Genomic DNA, 19,242 nt, shown 5'->3' with positions numbered 1-19,242 from the left:
TCATTCAGGCGTAATAATCCAGTCACTAACCGATTCGTCTGCTGCAGCTCAACTTTGTTGCTGGAAGTTAGCCTACAGGGACTATTTTCAGGTGCTGCATGATATCATTGTGCTGCTGTGCCCATGGTGTTCCTTGATTATTACGCTGGAATGAGAGTATAGTTCCATGTCAAATCAGCCTAGAAAATCGCCACGTTTAATTTTCCGTTGGTCTTATTACACTTTTTAACTTGAGCGGAGACAAGTTTTAAATAGGAAAATTCCTGGAAATCTTAGTCACTTTTACGTGATAAGCTAATGGTCTAGTCAGATTCAATGATCTATGCTAGGATGGAGCTAAAACTGGTATCGCCAGACTCGGAGAACGGCTGGATGAACTGGAGAAAGGTAAAAATCAATTGTTTAACTCAAGGGGAGGTGGAAAAATGAGTGTAATTCCTCAAATGGTGGAATATCCCTTTAAACATCTCTTAAAACTTAATCGGGCCACCAATTTATAGGGCCAAATTCTAAATGACTTACCACCACAGACTTAAAGGGGAATTTCGGTGTGATATTGACCTTAAGTGTGTTGAAACATGATGCAGAATGTGAACGTATGACTCATAGCTCATCTCGGCTTGTCCCCTGCACTCTGAAATCTGGCACTAGTTAGCCGATGCTAGCAACAGCTTTTTCAATGGGGTTGCCTCGGCATCGGCCTAGCCATGCAAATAAATCACTGTTTTACACCATTTACGAGGCTCAAATATCTCCACACTTCATTGGTAGACTTCCGAGGGCCCTGACATTTAAAACGAGACATTGAGAACTTGGAAAAAGCACTGGTAGTTTATTTACAAGACGATTTATACAGACAGTACCTTCAGGAAGTTTACCGTTCGCAGCCATCTTGAATTTAGTCACGATAAGTCGAGCGACGAGTATGAATGAACAGGTATGATAAGGGATCAGATTCCAAAAATAATTCAGTGGAAATGCATGTATTCCAGTTGCTTCCAGTAGCAGCAACTGGAATCCATGCATTTCCACGGAATTAAGTTTACCAATGAAGTGTGGAGATACTTTGAGCCTCGTAAACGGTCATAATAACTGACCTCTTTTGTCTGCCGAAAAAATGCAATGCGTACATTTCCACTGCATGCTTACACTACCATCTTCTAAATTCGCAGCTAACCTTAACTTTGATTCTGTATTCACTACCTCCTGCTTTAAAATTCTAAATTAGTTGCCAACTTTGAATTGGACAGTAATTTACTAGTAGTTAAAGTTACACATTAATTTATCCAACTGTTATGCAAAACATCTGTGGTGTGGTGGGGGGAAGGGGGGCCATCGATGTAACGTTAGCTCCTTTGAACCAAAAACATGCCTGGGCAAAAAAAAAAAACAGTTCACCAACATGTATATCCTTACAGCTTACCACAAAGTCTTCCGAAAGGAAAAGGTCTGATGTTTCTTTTTTATCTTCTGAATGCTTTCAACAACGATTCTTCGGAAGAGCAAACTGAGAGGGCGAAAATTCAAATCACACCCGCACAGTAACGTTAACGTCTTCCTTGCATGCTCCCACTTCTTCTTCTTCTTCTTCTTCCCTGCAGAAATACGCGCAAGGGCGCCTCCTAATGGTAGAAATTTGTCACTCAACAAGACAAGTTGACCTCAGTCTTATTATGAAGTAACATGCTTTTTTCAACATGAAAGTAACTGTTACTTTACTCAAATCATTAAGATGCACACATTTGTTGCTGAAAGTAAAGTAAACAAGGTTAATGCAAGTTTACACAAGTGTTAGATTTTACAGTGTGATAAATGTTGGGCTGTACATTGTTACATTGCTTAAACAAAACAGGCATCTTCTAGTGTATAGTCAGCATTGGTACATTTTAGTATATATGTGAAGTGAACAGTTTCTGAGAATTATGTACGTGACATCTGTCAACGTATGTGAAAACAAGTCATGCTGTTAACCTAGCTGATTGTGGTTGCAGATGGAAACAGCGACATGCAAAAACCAGAAGCATACTGTAGGCTTACGTGACATTTATCAGACAGTCTGCCATTATCCATCTTATTTAACAGCTTAATTCTCAGTGCAGGCTCTTTTGAATTTCAGCATAATATGTTCAGTACAGGTATAGCCTAAGCATCTCATTGGTGGCCCTATTGCATCTTTATTGTATGCTATTTAACTATTAGCTTTCTCATACCCTTCTATTTGTCTGCTCCAATTCTTCTGGCCTTCCAAACAGCCTTTGCTCAGGTCGGGTGAATCAAGATCACAGGCAGAAATTAACAAGGCGTCAAGTTTAGGCTATTTATTTTGGACAATGGATTTGAGGATAAGGGTATTTAAGTAGCCTATATGTGAGCTGTGTGAGATAGGCTTAGTCTAGGCTACTGCGTTGCATTCGTTAATTAGTTATAGCCACCTTCATTTGGGAATTAATTTGTAAATGTATCCTAAATTCATCAAGGCAGCTAGGGGGACAAACTGTTTTCATGTAAGTAGCTAAGACCTGTGGTGATATGTTTAATTTGTTTTCACCTGCAGTGCAAAACAAAATGTGTACAAAATAGCACATTAAGCCTATTGACACTTCATTTGCATATCAATATGGTGATGTAGGCTTAATAGTGTTATTCAGGGAGCTGGAAGTCAGTAAGAGTTGGGGGTGCTGAAAATATCAGTGTACAGTAGGCTATAAGATGCCTCATTCGGAAGCTTATCTTCTTATGCATCTTATGCTTATGCATCTTCTAGTGTATAGTCAGCATTGGCACATTTCAGACACACAACGTGACATCTGTCAGGCAATGTATGTGAAAACAAGTCATGCTGTTGTGTTAACATAGCTGATTATGGTTGCAGATGGAAATAGCGACATGCAAAAACCAAAAGCATAGGCCTACGTGACATTCATCAGACAGCCAAAAATGGAGAAACGGTGGGAACCAGTACCCAGGGGCTAAGTGCAGCAGTCTAAAGATCAGGGTTCAAGATTCAAGTTTTTAAAAGTTTTCACAATTAATGTCTTCATTATAAGCTTCTTGTGATTTTGTCTGGACAAGTTAGCTGTAAACTCGAAGCACTGGTATTTTAGTCATCCATTCATCACCACTCACCTCCACACAAGCCAAGTAGGCCTAACACCACCACAATATGATAGGGCGCTGGGAGATGCTGCCTATTTTATATTAATTATTTTTAAAGCACTCCAGCTTCTGAAGCAGTACTACAGGAACCCTTCAAAATTGGAGTCCCTTCAAGACAGAACTCTGTGGGCCAGATGTACGTACATTTGCGAACGTAGCGTTATCAGCGCCATGGACACACCGCAGATTGCGAACGCTGTCAGACCCAAGTTTGCATCGTATTCATCAATCGTTTAATCCTTAGTGTAAACTGCGCCTTTCTCCGCCCATAAACGCAATTTACGAACGTCCACAACTGAATGGCAGTGCTACAAGCGCAGTTGAATGAAGTTAACTGATGACAACATTCAAAATAATTAAACATTTAGCGATCATGAAATAATACCATACACAGCAAATTTCTGGAGTTCGAAAATCTGGAGTCAAACAAAAAAGTGTTAAAGTGTTAGATTTTGGGAGTTTATTCTCTACATTTAACTACAGCTTGTATTCAGGGTAACTCTTTGGTGGTGTAATATTTCGGTGTTCATTTATTGGGTGTCGAGGAGCCTGATTGAACACTACACCTGAGTTAACAGCTTTGTCACCGCGCTCCTTTCAGCAGTTTTCACTTGGACTTCTCCCTTGAGCCAGTTAAAAGTGTGATTTTACTTCTTACTTCTAATGTTACTATACTTACTTTACTATACCTTTACTTCTAATGTTATATTAGGCTATTCAGGACTTTAAGACGTCAATTGGACGTATAATAACGGTACTTTTGTATATTTTGTCAGACAGTGATGGCCAAACTTGCTAGCAGCTAGAGCTAGCTGCTGAAGTTCGCCCCGAACCAGTTGGGACTCATGAGGCAGGTAAAAGTGCCATTTTACTCCTCAAACTAACGTTATATTAGACTTCTATCAGAATATAACGGCACATTTTTATGTTTTGTCGAAGACTGAATTTTGCGAGGTCAAACTCGCTAGCTAGCTAGCTAGCTGCTGAAGTTAGCCCCGAAGTTTTTTTTTTTAGTTGGCCCCAAACTTGTCATACCATGCTTTGCACTTCGCGCTCATGGAATTAACATCATATCGTCATTACTGATATGTCTTTGTGTATCTAAGTTAACATTAGCCTACTCTGTTTCTTGTCGTATCAACGTATAGAATTCTACTGAACGGTAACGTTGTTGTTTCCTTAGTTTACTCGGCACGGCTAGGACCGTAACGGATGCGAGAAGGGGACCTGTGAGGGAATTACGACACGGTAAGGTTTGAACAGTCGTTCAGCTTGCACTGACTGTCTGTCTCACTTGAGAGGCTGTATCCATTTAACGTAGCCTAAATGGCGGAAACACAGTCGCCTTAGTTGCTAAACCTAACAAACCTAAGTTTCCCTTGCTAACAAGTAACGTTAACGTTAGTGTTGTTTGAAACTGTTCTTTACTGCAGTGTTTTTCAACCACTGTGCCGGGGCACACTAGTGTGCCGTGAGAGATCATCAGGTGTGCAGCAGAAAATTAGCCAAATGTCACTCACTGGTCCAGAAAAGCAACTGTTGCATCAAAGAATTTATAACCACATGCTCTCATTGATTGTATGATTGCACTATTTGTGGTATGCAGGCATTGTACAACGGGGGCCCCATATCCAGTACTCACAGAATCATCACATATCCAGTTCATAACAACAATTAAATTAGATATAGTCACCTACAAATGAAACAGAGGGCGCTTGTTTTATTGAGCAGGTCTTGCATAAGCCATAATAAGGCCATATCTGTGTATTATTTGAAATTTTAGGCTATGGTATGTTTATATTTCCTTCACACAGGATGTTAGTGTGCCGTGGGACATTTTAAGTATCAAAAGTGTGCCGTGGCACAAAAAAGGTTGAAAAACACTGATTTACTGTCATATGTTATCTGTCAGTGAGTGAAACTGAGTCTTTCTGAATGCCAGTGAACGTGTTAGAGTTTGACGGCGACTCTTATAGCTTAGAGGCTGTCTGTCAATCATTTTTATTGTAAAGACATGACTATGACCACTGAATATTATGCTAAACATGCTATAGATTGAATAACAGCTACCACAAAGACTCTTTTGTTAGAGTGACAGTCCACATGTTGCTTTTATTAGTGGTAAAATTATTATTTTCCCTCCAGTGGTCAAGATGTTGTTGAAGGTACAACATGAAAGGACAAAGAAATATGTGAAACTGGAAGAGGTCAGCTTCTCAGACTTTATCAATGCAGGTAGGTGATGTACCTATGTGTTGTCTGATGTCATTAAAGGGGACATAATAATTTAATAACGTGTTGAATGTTGTGCTATAGTGAAGCAGAAGTTTCTCATACCAGAAGATAAAGTGCTGAAAGTCGCAGATGAGCAGGGCATAGAGGTGGATGAGGATGTCTTTCCAGAACTTGCAACAGAAGCAATGTGTTTCGTCATCTCTACTGATGATGGTAAGGGTATTGAACATTTCCTAGTTTGTTTTTTGCAGGAAAGCTTTTAAAGATTTGTGTTAATGTTTGTCAAAAAAAAATGTCAGCAGCTTGCAGATGATATCCTGAGTAATCAAAAAATGTATTTTAACTCTCCTCTATCATGTGCATTTCAGTCATCCTACTTGCAGAATCATCCAAGAACATAGCTGACTGCTCACTCTCAACAGAGTTCGCAGACTACTCCAACCTGACGGAATTTGTGACACTCACACCTTGTGGTAGGCAGGCTTATAGTAAAAGTTTATTATGAAATACAAAATGGCTCTCTCATCTAATGGGGCAAGTTGTGATTTAAGTAAACTAAGTCTTAGTGTTCTTTGGTGTCAAGAGATCCTTTGGAATGAAAACATGCTTGATCTTCCTTTGCACCCTAATGTACGTATATGGCAGTTTTGTGTTTGTTAATTTATGATTGTATGTGCCTTGTAACCTAATGTTGTTATTTGTGGTCCTCAGATTTTACACTACTGCAGCAAGATGGTGAAGGGTCTTCCTGCAAAAGTCTTACAGATACGTTGTCCCTCTCAAGCAGTCTAAGCAGTCCACAAAGTGATGCTGGATCTCAAATGATTCAGCCTGTCATGGACAGCATGGACAGCACCCGCGCAAAAAATGTAATCTTATAACCTCCATTCTTTGTTCTTGTTGGCCTTTCTTCAAAGCCCACCTTAATTAATGTCTTAATTTTGTTGTTAATTGTTGTTTTGTATTTTATATCATTTGTATCTAGGCAGTGGAGCAAATTCTCACTTCTAAGCCTGCAGGGATGACGGTGATCAAACAGTATGAAGAGACCGGGAGTTTGAAAGATTCCACTCGGCGTTTAATGGTAAACATCATTGTGGCTCACATGCGTGAAAAGGAAGGGTAAGACTCTTGATGTTAATGACATAAAATTCACATTTGTAGACAAGACAATAATCTTATCACAAACAATACTTTTGCTTTTGCAGGAGATTTGTAAGTAAGACGACAAAGGAGTTTCATGCCCTTGGGATTGTGTCGCTCTTCCCATCTTTGAAGGACCCATACTCAAAAAAGGGATATGTGAGTTTGCATTGTAATCATGGTCTGAAATAATGATGACAGTTACATTTTGGTTCGTTGATCTTTTGTGTCTAAGCAGCATAAATGCACCAGGGCCATTATATTGTCTGCACTCCAACCAGAAGTACTCTTTTACTTTCAGGAACATTTCTATGACATTCAGAGCAACAAAGGCTTTCTTGAGTGGCGAGTCCAGAACCACATCTACATCCCATAACAGAGTAGAGCTAAAAGGAGGTCCCACATCATCAAGAACAGTCTGCTCCATAGATGACCAGCAAACAGGAGATGAATGTATGGAGGCCATGTCTCTTCTTCACCACACCACTGACCGTGACTTAGTCTTCCAGAAGATGAAAGAGACATTCCAATATCGTCAACAGATGCTCCATGACCCACAGCAATCAGCAGATATACTTCAGACATTTCCTCGTTTCTTGGACATGAAGGGACTGGTAGGCAAAAAATTTGAATTTTAACAAACATTTGTGAAAATATGTGATTTACTTCCAGTGATTTGTAATGGTAGTCCTTATTGTTTTGTAATAGGTTTTGCAAGACTTCTTGTTGATGTTTGGAGCAGAGACTGCTTCCAGGTTCCTGGGAAAATGGGAGACCGGTTTTAAAGACAAGGTCATCCAAGAGGCCAGGGCCCTCAGAGAGACACCTCTCCTGAAAAAACTGCTGACATCTGCCCTGAATGAAAATCCTGACACTGCAGATGAGCCAGGTAGTATTGTAACAGTCAAAACATCTCAACAGCTTGCACCTTTGTTCTGCCTTTTTAATAATAAACAACTATTAACAGTACATATAAATTACACATTAACATTTTACTATAATGACTAAATGTACCATTTTGCACAAGTTTGTAATGACCGGTCTGCTCTGATCAGTGAGGTTTAAGAGTTTAGATGAATGGCACAAGACAAGAGGTAACCTTGTCCTCCACATAGGAAAAATGTGAAGGCAAATATTCTTGAGTTAATCATGTTATTTACACTGTCTGCAGAGTGGGACAGCGACATGGCTTCTCTTCTTGTCTTGCTGCATCTTCTCACTCCACAACCAGCTGGGAGGAAGAGGCCAAAGAAGATCAGTGTCAGAGAGGCAACAGATCATCTGGTAAAATTCCAAAAGGTTTGTGAAGACAGTACGATCTAATTCCAAATAGGGTTCATGCAACATTTCAAGTCATTTTAAACTAATGACTTATATGTAGATGTTTGTCTTTGTGTTTCAGTCCTGCCAGAGCCTGGAGGATCACCTCAGGACCACTGAAGGAAGCCCTCAGCCATATCTTCTGGCCTCAGGAACTTCAAAAGCACAGGTTTCCAGCTTCTACATAGTCTTGGACAGAAAGCTTCTTCCATGTCAGTCATGCACATCCTTGGGTGCGTTTGATGAGTTGTTCAAGTCCCACTTTGTTTTCAGCATGAAATATGATGATGCTCTGTTGAGTCTGTACACATTTTTGCAAACTACTCTGTACAACATTGATAGAGGTACAACAGAAGAAACTCCAAGAGTCAAAGAGCTCAGAGCAAAGCTGTTGAACAAGCAGTAATTTTAACTTAGCCAGCAAGAATGCTCAGATGTTTCCTTTGTGCTTCAACCTTTGGTACAGCTTTGGTACAGCTTTGAATCACACATTTTTCAAATGTGTGATTCACATTTGTATGTTGTATCACATTTGTATGTTGTATTTTATAATGTATCAACATTGCTGACTAAATGTAAGCTATATGGAATTCACATTTGTTTTTATGTACATGTTTATGTACTTATATTACAGGTTTAAAGTCTACCTCATGTTAATACATTACTGCATTACAGAAACGTTATTTTATCAGCAGTGCTTTTATACAATGTTTGCACTTTCTGCACAGAGAGATGTGATACTGACATGTTTTTTGAAATATCCAACTGCTTGTCCAATGTTTAGCTGCTGTTAAAGCAGTTTGTTTTAAATATGAAATTTGGTTGGTTGGCTGTAACATGTTTAAACAGTTTGTCATTCAAAATGTCAAACATGAATTTAAAATAAAACTGTGGTAATAAATGTTTTCTGTAGTCATTTTCATTTTAATTGTTAATTATTAACATTAAACATTTTTAAGTGTTAACAGTTACCACCATGAAAGAGTTCACATTAAAATTAACCCCAGGTGAGAGTTGTATTTTACCCCACATGGGATTAGTATTTTAACTCCCACAAGTGTTCAGTTTTAACTCCAGAAAAGAGTTTAAAATCAACTCCCGGAAAAGAGTTACTTTAACTTTTCCCTGGAGTTCATTCGATGGTCTCACATGTACACTCGAATGTAGTTGATATAAACTCCCAGAGAGTTTATTCCAAAGGCCAGAATTTGCTGTGTACATGATAAGATGTAAACAAGCAGGGAGATAATGAAGATCAGTAGTTTTACTCAAACTACTTGTGCACGTAGGCTATGGAAGATTGGTCAAGTCTAGCGAGTAGGAAAGTTTAAGTGAATGACGTGAAAGTGAAAGTAAGCAATTCCAAAGGCCAACGAAAGTTGAGGTTGCTTTTGGTAGTACAAATACTTTCACCACAAAAACTGGTGCTCAATAGCGATTCTGTTGTCTTTGAAAGGTTCTCTTATTGACGCATTGAACTGCAATTTGGATTAACACCTGCTTTTACAAGGCGAAAGTATTTAGGCGCAGAATAGACGTGCGCTTTCAGGAGCAGTCTTTGTACATACCGCGGAATACATAATTAGGCGCTCTTCTTCCCCTCCCATCTTTTTACGCTAAACTCCCACTTTCCCCTGGATCCTCCCATGAATGCATATGCATGACATGACAAACGCAATCTGCCACTTTCAGCTCCCGCGACAGGCAGTTTGCGCTTTTACATCATTGCGGCCTGTTTGTACATACCTCGCAATGATTTTACATGCACATTGCGAAACAAATACGCCTGAAGTGGGCGCAAAAGCGTTAGTACATCTGGCCCTGAGTGTTGGCAGAGCAACTGCTGTTGTCATGGTGGACACATTGGCAGCCATCATAAGTGCACCTGATATGCTGAAAAGAAGAACAAGAAGAATGAACTGAAGTTTGAAGCCATTATGTGCAGGTAAAAGTATTACATTGAGTTGCATTAAATGAGTGGATCCTGACTATTACAATGTCCCTGATCTTATGAAGATACACAAGATACAAAACAAACAGCATAATGTGTGCAACTTGAATGCAGTGACCTAACTAACTAAAACCACAATGTCGCAATAGTCACTTGGGAAAAGGCTCAGAAAAGAAAAGTGAAAGGAAGACGCAGCATGTTTAGGTGCAGGTGGATGGGGGGGGGTTTGACTCATGTATGTGAGCATGGCCTCCTCTTCAGTTCACAGGATGTACACGTGCAGGTAGAGAGAGAGAGTGTGTGTGTGTGAGTGTGTGCATGTGTGTGCGTGCGTGAAAAAGAAAACAAAAGAATCTTGTCATTTTGGGTGGGCACGTGCCTGCCCTAATTGTACAACATCCCTGCACACACACACACACACACACACACACACACACATAAGCATGCACATGCACAAGCATGCACACGCACGCACACACACACACACACACACACACTGAGTAGAGTAGAGTAGAGTGGACACTGGGTGGTGTGTGTGGAGGTAGAGTAGAGTAGAGTGGAGTGGACACTAGGTGGTGTGTGTGGAGGTAGAGTAGAGTGGACACTGGGTGGTGTGTGTGGAGGTAGAGTAGAGTAGAGTGGAGTAGAGTGGACACTGGGTGGTGTGTGTGGAGGTAGAGTAGAGTAGAGTAGAGTGGAGTGGACACTGGGTGGTGTGTGTGGAGGTAGAGTAGAGTAGAGTGGAGTGGACACTACGTGGTGTGTGTGGAGGTAGAGTAGAGTAGACACTGGGTGGTGTGTGGAGGTAGAGTAGAGTAGAGTAGAGTAGAGTAGAGTGGACACTGGGTGGTGTGTGTGGAGGTAGAGTAGAGTAGAGTGGAGTGGACACTAGGTGGTGTGTGTGGAGGTAGAGTAGAGTGGACACTGGGTGGTGTGTGTGGAGGTAGAGTAGAGTGGAGTGGAGTGGACACTGGGTGGTGTGTGTGGAGGTAGAGTAGAGTAGAGTGGAGTATAGTGGACACTGGGTGGTGTGTGTGGAGGTAGAGTAGAGTAGAGTGGAGTGGAGTGGACACTGGGTGGTGTGTGTGGAGGTAGAGTAGAGTAGAGTGGAGTATAGTGGACACTGGGTGGTGTGTGTGGAGGTAGAGTAGAGTAGAGTAGAGTGGAGTGGACACTGGGTGGTGTGTGATGCTCCTGGGTCCCTGCTGCTCTGCATGTTGGACAGACAGACAGACATGATATGCAGTGCAGAGAAGGTCCAGCAACAGGAGGAAGGGGCCCTGGTCTAGTGCTGCTGGGACCACATACACATGTGGGACCACATACCCAGCTGATATGCTTGTGCTTGTGTATACATCTGTGTGTGTGTGTGTGTACAGTACATGTGCGTTTGAGCATGCATTCATATTACATTACATTACATTTGGCTGACGCATTTTTAACCAAAGCGACTAACAACATGGTAAACAGTTTAAGTTTTTTAAAGCAATTCTCTCAACAATTTTAGGACAATTTAAAAACCGTAGAGTACAGTAAGAATAAGTGCATCAGTGAGTGCTGTTTTTAAACAGTTGAGTGTCAGTTCAAGATGGGTGGTAAGTGCTAGGATCAGCAAGACTTGTTGTAAGTGGTGCTATGAGAGGAGATGTTCTCTAAAGTAAGTGGTGCTATGAGAGGAGATGTTCTCTAAAGAGCTGGGTCTTCAGCAGTTTTTTTGAAAATGGAGGGGGATGTCCCTGCCCTTGTAGGAACTGGCAGTGTGTTCCACCAACGAGGACCAACTGATGAGAACAGTTTGGATTGGCCTGAGCGTACCGGTGGTAGAGCTAGACGTCGTTCGTCTGAGGAGCGCAACGGTCTGGAGGTAGCGTATGTCTGTATGAGGGCATTCAAGTAGGTGGGAGCAGAACCGAAGACTACTTTGTAGGCAAGCGTTAGAGCCTTGAATTTGATGCGGGCCGCCATAGGTAGCCAGTGTAGCTGTGTAGTGTAGCTCATATGTGTGTGTGTGTGTGTGTGTGTGTACGTGCTGAACGTGCCATAACTTCTTTAATAGATTATTTGAAGACACTTATCCTGTGCTAATCTGGTACAACACTGTGGAGGTAAATGTAATGCACTGGTGTTGTGTGGTCTCTGTCCTACAGCTGGCCAGAGAACAAGTACACCTCTTAATGTCCAGTAGAGGGCGCCAATAGGACACCTTCATCAGAGCCATTAGATATACGGCTCTGGCCCTTATGACCCTGGCCTGTCAATCAGTGAGCATTTCATACTGACTAATGTTAAAAGGCTTTATGGCATTTAGGTATGATATGTATATCAACACTTTATCATGCAAATATTGAACACGAACAGACTTTGTCGCAAGAGAATTGCTGAGATGCAAGAAATTCAGCTCTCTGCACTCATCTGATATCTTTATCTTTTTTAAGTGAGGCAGGAAATGTGTGGAGGAGTGTATGGAGGGTGAGACTCAAGTTAGAGGTTTCAAAATCTAAATCTACCCCCAAATCTCTCTCTGTGGCTTTGCACTCTTGTATTTTTAGATACAACTTTGGCCTCAGCAGTAAGAAATGAAGCATAGAAAGCTCTAGTCACTAACTCTTCCCAGTCTTTAAAGGTACATAATTATTATGCAAGATTTTCACCTTTATGAAGCCAATTCGATGGTAAACGAACTTGTAATAGGCGAATCATTCACCTAGCTATACAGCATAGATGTAGCGAGTCCCTACCGAGAAAACCAGCCATGCAGCTTCCAAGAGTGGCGCCCCGGCCCCACCAACACTCGCGAGAATCTGAAACAGTAGATGTTAGGGGTTTGCATGGATGTCACGTTCTGGCCGGTAACCATGGTAACCCAGCACGTGCGGCCATATTGGCGATACTCAGCGAATGAAGTACAATGGGATATTATGCACTTTGGATATCTTACGTGATTGTAGGCGTGTCTAAACAACAGAAAAGCTCATCAAAATGCGTCTAAGATGCAAAGGCAAGGGTTGGGTGAGGGAGACGAAGTACCAAGTTCAACCACAAGCTCCCACTTCCACTGATAACTTCTGACATTATTCTCCTTTCTCCCTGGTTTTTTAATAACTTTTGGAAGTCGATACCTACACCAGATGTTTTTCTCAGTCGGACCTATTGGTACAACCTAAAACACGGCAATAATTAACCATTTTTCTTGACGATGTTAGGGATTTACTTCAGTGCCTAATATTTTCTAATGAGGCGAATATCTCCAATATGGCGACGTCCAGATCTGATGACACGCCGTGCAAACCCCTAATAGTTGTCAGTAGATATAGCTCTATGGATATATCTTTTGCCTGTTGTTAATCATTCACCTCCACAACAAAAGCATTTGCATTGTGTACAGGGGGGATAAGTCGTGGGAAGTTTGATATTTACAATAGCAGAGTAACATATACATCGTGACTCTAGAGGGAGCTCTAAACTCGCCAAAAATACCTAAACCTACATAGTATACCTTTAAATTTGTGTCACGTTTATTCTACTCTTTATATGTGTTTTGTTCTGTAAGTGATTCCATGTCATTCATGCCAAATAATTCACCCTTCTCAGGGACACTTGATGATGAAAAAGGTATGAAGACATTTTCACAGAGTAAACTCAATGAATCTATTGTGTTCTATTAATTTTGCAGTTCTACTGTGGCTATTGCTGCCGTTATGGAAGGCCCGTAGATCTTCCATACAATTCACAAACCCAACAACCTCAACATGTTGCTCAACTCTATGGCTGTGGACAAGTTGTGCATCATCATTTTTCCTCTTACAGCTATCTGATATTATAAAACCGCACACTCTCAGGCTGAAACGTTGGTGTCAATAAATAAGAAGAAAGAGATAGAGTGTTTTTTATAGTTTATTTTCCCTTGGCCTTGTTATTTATAAGTTAGCTGATATTAAACATAATTTCATATCTAACTCAATTCCTCAGCAGATGAGGCCTGTGTGATATAAAAAGATATGACCACAGAGTTTTGTGCTCTCTGTTCTACTGTTGGAAGAAGAAAAGGTATGCATCTCATTTTCATGTGACGAAAGCTAATGAACCACCATAACCATGGAATGTCAGTCAATGAGAGACCATACCAGTTCTAAAGTTTTTAGTATGATATTCCTTCTGAGGGGTTTTTTGTTTGTGAGAGATTCCCTGTCATTGATACCAAGAACTCGTTCCTCTCAGGGACATCCTGCTGAGAGAAAATGGCCTCAGCACTTCCGATGGGTCAAAACAGCGAGCTGCAAGTCCCTCAATCCTATGGCTCTGGATATATGGCTGCCTCATCTGTGTGAACCATTTTCATCTGAAACTAATGTCACATGATAATTTTTACAGTAATCTCCCATTCACTTCCTGAATAGAGGAGGCCTGTACAAGATAGAGAGATATTATCCACAGCACTTATTAGTCTGTGTGAGAATAAGGGGATTCAGAACGTCTCAGTCTCAGAATGGAGGTGGGAAGACTGGTCCCATTTTTGCTGCTGATCCTCATCAGAGGTGTGAACTGTCACCAGGACCCTGACTCATTAGTGTTTACAGTACCTGGAGTAGATGCTGAGCTTCCCACAAAGGATTTGAAGCCTGCTGATTACTATGTGCTGTACAGGGTTTCTACAGACGGAGATATGCCTCTGTTCAACACTTCTCAGCCTGATGGATCTTATTCAAAGGAGCATAATGTCACATACCACAAAGTGTCATTTGACAATTTTGAACAATTTCAACTACAAGTCATCAATGCCTCTTACAGTGGAGAGTACCAGGTTGAAGGCTGGATTGGTGGAAACATCACAGTCCAGAGGAACTACTCCCTGCTTGTCTGTACTACACGTAGATTAAATATTGTACACGTTGGAGGAACTTTTCATTCAGTTCAGTTGTGTGGATCAGACTCAGGAGAGCAGGAAGCTGCAGCAATACAACTGTACAGGAGAGCTAGTGACTGTAACAGATGGCTTGGACCAAGAAGTCTGGTTTTGGACACCAACTCATCCATGGAGAGACTCCCTGAAGACCTGAGGGGGAGACTGCAGGTTGACCTTAGTAGTTCATCAGTCATCCTCCAGGGTAAAAAAGGAGAGCATTTATGTCATGAATATGAGTGTCTGATTTGGCGTAGAGATCAGTGCCAAACCTGGAGAATCACAGCAGTACGGCATCACATTAAACTCTACTTGACCGTTGGAGAGCAACTGACTCTTCCCTGTAATGTCAATGCCACGTCTCCTCATAAGGTCTACTGGGAAACTCCCTCTGGTAACATCACTGTTCTGTCTGAGGACCCCTCTCATGTTCCTCTCAATGAGACTCAGAAGATGTACATGCTGAACGGCAGCCAGACCGGAGACTACTCCCTCATCATCATCCCCTCTTTTAAACCACAAGAAGGCTATTACTACTGTGCTCACCAGAGAAGATTAATGAGCTATTACATTGCTGCTTGCTTTAATTTCTTGAATGAGACTGCTATATTTTCCAACAATGCATCCATTGAACTAGACTGCCCACCAGAGTCTTTTGATGTCCAGTGGTATCGTCAGAAAGTTGCAGGGGTAAAAGAGTTGATTCTGGACTCTAAAGACAAAGCTGTGCTTTTACCTGAGGATCTGAGAGGCAGAGTGAACACATCAGCTTCTCCATTCTCTCTGGTCATATCCAACCCCACAGCTGAAAACAGAGGTGTGTACACGTGCAGAAAAGGGCTGGAAGGCTTTTTCTGCTCTGAGAAAACCATCCACCTGCATTACAAGGATCCTTACGGCGTTGACTCTCCTTTCTACAGAGCGTACGCTTCTCTGATGATCAGTGGGCTGCTGGCGATACTCTCATCTGCTGTGATCTTCTTGGTGTATCTGAGGAACAGAGGAGACCAGGCCTCCCAGGAGACCCTGAGGAGAGACACTGAGACTCCAGGACAGCCGAGCAGAGAGGGGCAGCAGAGAGGAGATGGAGCCCTCCCTGATGACATGGAGATGGAGGAACTCAGCGTCTAAACCCACACGCATCAGCCTCAGACAGCTCCACCAGTTCATGTGCTAAAGGACTTCAGACTTGAGAAACAATTGTGAGTTGCAGTAGTTACTATAATTTGCTAGTTTTTTTATAGTCTACTCAGTATCTAAACCCACACGCATCAGCCTATTGCATACTGTATGCTTCAAAAAGATGTGGAAATGTCTGATCACTTGTTCAGATTTCATCACCATTTTCTTCATCAAATAACTTGTCAGGTTTGACAAAAAAAATATGTCTATTTTTACAGTATATGTAAAACCACTTGTTCTGCTTCATGTTATTTATGAAAAAATGAGGACATGGCTGTCTCATCCCTAGCTGCAGCCAGTTTCCTGCCACCTACTCACTCACTTCCTGAACATACAAGGCTTGCACAACACACAGAGATATTAATCACAGGCCGTATTAGTCTGTAAAGCACATTGAATGACCTCTGTGTACAAAATGCGCTATAAATAAACTTGACTTGACTTGTGTGAGAGAGAGGGGATTCAGAACGTGTGTGAACAACACTGAGAGCAGTAGTGAGTGTGAGAGTCTCAGAATGGAGGTGGGAAGACTGGTCCCATTTTTGCTGCTGATCCTCATCAGAGGTGTAAACTGTCACCAGGACGCTGAGTCATTCGCATTTGCCAGGCCTGGAGGATACACAAGCTTTCGCATACGACACCTGGATCCTGCTGACTACTACGTGCTGTACAGTGTTTCTACAGACGGAGACCTGCCTCTGCTCAACACTTCTCAGTCTAACAGTTCATATTCAAAGGAGCGTGATATCACATATACCAATGTAATAATGGAATCACCAATGTTTGATATCAAATCCTCTGACAGCGGAGAGTTCCGGGTGGAAGGCTGGCTGGGTGGGAACATCACAGTCCAGAGGAACTACTCCCTCATCATCTGTTCTGCAGGAGAGTTTTTTATCCCTCTTTACACCCTGATTGGCGGCAGCATTCATATTTGTGGATCAGAGTCAGTGGAAGGAGAGGCAGCGACAATACAGGTGTACAGGGAAACGAGTCAATGTGAAACAGGGTATATCAGACATGAGGCCCCAAAAAGCCTTGTTTTGGACACCAACTCACACAATCTCACCAAATCCACGGAGAGACTTCCTGAAGACCTGAGGGGTAGACTGCAGGTTGACCTTAACAGTTCATCAGTCATCCTCCATGAGATAACTGAAGAAGATTTCTGTCATTTTTACGAGTGTCTGATTTGGTCTAGAGGTCGGTGCCTAAATCTCAGATCCACAACAGTGTTTTATACAGTAATACCCACCCACCACAGACTTGGAGAGCAACTGACTCTTCCCTGTAATGCCACTGCCACGTCTCCTCATCAGGTCTACTGGGAAACTCCCTCTGGTAACATCACTGTTCTGTCTGAGGACCCCTCTCATGTTCCTCTCAATGAGACTCAGGAGATGTACATGCTGAACGGCAGCCAGACAGGAGACTACTCCCTCATCATCCCTTTTGTTAAACACCAATATGGTGAGTATTTCTGCAGCTGTACTCACCACAAAGTGTAAGTTAAATATATTATTTTTGGTTGTTCTGGTGAGAACGTCACTGCCATATTTTCGAACCATGAAACTGTTAAACTACCCAAATGCTTCTGATGTCCAGGTGTATCGTTAGAAAGTAGCAGGTGTAAAAGAGTTGATTCTGGACTCTGAAGACAAAGCTGTGCTTTTACCTGAGGATCTGAGAGGCAGAGTGAACACATCAGCTTCTCCATTCTCTCTGGTCATATCCAAACCCACAGCTGAGGACAGTGGTGTGTACACATTCAGAACAGGGACATATAGTACGGATTCCTGTGCAGACTTCCATCCACCTGCATTACAAGGATCCTTACGGCGTTGACTCTCCTTTCTACAGAGCGTACGCTTCTCTGATGATCAGTGGGCTGCTGGCGATACTCTCATCTGCTGTGATCTTCTTGGTGTATCTGAGGAACAGAGGAGGAGACCAGGCCTCCCAGGAGACCCTGAGGAGAGACACTGAGACTCCAGGACAGCCGAGCAGAGAGGGGCAGCAGAGAGGAGATGGAGCCCTCCCTGATGACATGGAGATGGAGGAACTCAGCGTCTAACCCCACACGCATCAGCCTCAGACAGCTCCACCAGTTCATGTGCTAATGGACTTAAGACTTGAGAAACAATTGTGAGTGCAGTAGTGACTAGTTTTTTTGTTTAATAATCTACCAGTTTTTTTTTACATTTTTATGCCCAAACTTATTTCATACCAATATGTGCTTCATTATAATGCAGAGACACCTGACTATTTGGACAGTGCCACCTGTTGGCTGATGGTCTAAATATGTCATTTGTCAGACATGATCTATGTGGTTAATCTTGCCGCCTAAAGATGTGCTTCATGTTTCTTATTATGACAACAAAAGAAGAGTCCTACTGTTGTTAATCTAGATGTATCTCATTTGTTTTTGACACTGCAACAGTTCAGAGTTTGGTCAATGTTTTATATACCTAAATTAATTACAAACACTTAATTTCATTTCACATTTCAACTATCCTATTAGTTGTTATTAATATGTTGTTAATATTCTACCTTGTATACTAATCATGCCATTCATCCTTTATTGTAATATGATTTGCTTTTGATGAGGATATGAGTAAAAAAAAATATGGATTAAAGCGATTTGTCTCAATTATTGCAAATTCCAGGCAAAATAAAGTTACTCACAAATAATGTCAGTTAGTTGTTTTCTTTCCTTTCAACAAGCCTTTCAACAAGCACACCACACCTGGCCACACCACACCTGGCCACACAACACCACACCATGCCTAGCCACACCACACAACACCACACCTGGCCACACCACACAACACCTGGCCACACCACACCTGGCCACACCACACAACACCTGGCCACACCACACCAAGTGTAGCCACATCACACCACACCACACCTGGCCTTCCACACCTGGCCACACCACTCCTGGCCACACCACACCTGGCCACACCACACCACTCCTGGCCACACCACGCCACACCACACCTGGCCACACCACACCAAGCATAGCCACACCACACCACACCTGGCCACACCACACCAAGCGTAGCCACACCACGCCACACCACACCTGGCCACACCACACAACACCTGGCCACACCACACAACACCTGGCCACACCACACCAAGCGTAGCCACACCACGCCACACCTGGCTACACCACACAACACCTGGCCACACCACACCTGGCCACGCCACACCACACCTGGCTACACCACACAACACCTGGCCACACCACACCAAACGTAGCCACATCACACCACACCTGGCCACACCACACCAAGCGTAGCCACATCACACCACACCACTCCTGGCCACACCACACCTGGCCTTCCACACC

At 42.3% G+C, this 19,242-nt stretch overlaps 1 protein-coding gene and 2 long non-coding RNA genes across 3 annotated transcripts; all 3 read left to right on the top strand.

Moving 5' to 3' along the window:
• Positions 1 to 3,889: 3,889 nt before the first annotated feature.
• LOC143099981 (uncharacterized) lies at positions 3,890 to 5,598 on the top strand. The gene is made up of 4 exons (XR_012981788.1): positions 3,890 to 4,010; positions 4,340 to 4,404; positions 5,302 to 5,391; positions 5,473 to 5,598. It is a non-coding gene; the product is annotated as an uncharacterized LOC143099981 (long non-coding RNA).
• A 561-nt stretch (positions 5,599 to 6,159) lies between these two features.
• LOC143099749 (uncharacterized) lies at positions 6,160 to 6,686 on the top strand. The gene is made up of 3 exons (XR_012981734.1): positions 6,160 to 6,260; positions 6,377 to 6,513; positions 6,600 to 6,686. It is a non-coding gene; the product is annotated as an uncharacterized LOC143099749 (long non-coding RNA).
• Positions 6,687 to 6,845: 159 nt separating this feature from the next.
• On the top strand, positions 6,846 to 8,297 carry LOC143099936 (uncharacterized). Its single transcript, XM_076262845.1, has 4 exons — positions 6,846 to 7,148; positions 7,243 to 7,423; positions 7,706 to 7,833; positions 7,937 to 8,297. The coding sequence occupies exons 1-4, from the start codon at positions 6,846 to 6,848 to the stop codon at positions 8,258 to 8,260; spliced, it is 936 nt and encodes a 311-aa protein (XP_076118960.1). The 3' UTR covers positions 8,261 to 8,297.
• The last annotated feature ends 10,945 nt before the right edge of the window (positions 8,298 to 19,242 follow it).

The sequence above is a fragment of the Alosa pseudoharengus genome, unplaced genomic scaffold, assembly GCF_046254945.1.
Source record: "Alosa pseudoharengus isolate Yale_2024_CS ecotype anadromous, Long Island Sound unplaced genomic scaffold, YU_APseudo_1.1 YU_APseudo_1.1_scf_3, whole genome shotgun sequence".
Taxonomy (NCBI): domain Eukaryota; kingdom Metazoa; phylum Chordata; class Actinopteri; order Clupeiformes; family Clupeidae; genus Alosa; species Alosa pseudoharengus.
The sequence above is the reverse complement of the archived record's forward strand: the minus strand, read 5'-3'. Positions and strand labels throughout refer to the sequence as shown.

Excerpts from the sequence above, each read along its gene's own strand:
- LOC143099936 (XM_076262845.1), top strand. The coding sequence starts at position 6,846 with ATGACATTCAGAGCAACAAAGGCTTTCTTGAGTGGCGAGTCCAGAACC. Across the intron at positions 7,149-7,242 it reads TCTTGGACATGAAGGGACTG|GTTTTGCAAGACTTCTTGTT; the intron begins GTAGGCAAAAAA and ends GTTTTGTAATAG. Across the intron at positions 7,834-7,936 it reads ATCTGGTAAAATTCCAAAAG|TCCTGCCAGAGCCTGGAGGA; the intron begins GTTTGTGAAGAC and ends TTTGTGTTTCAG.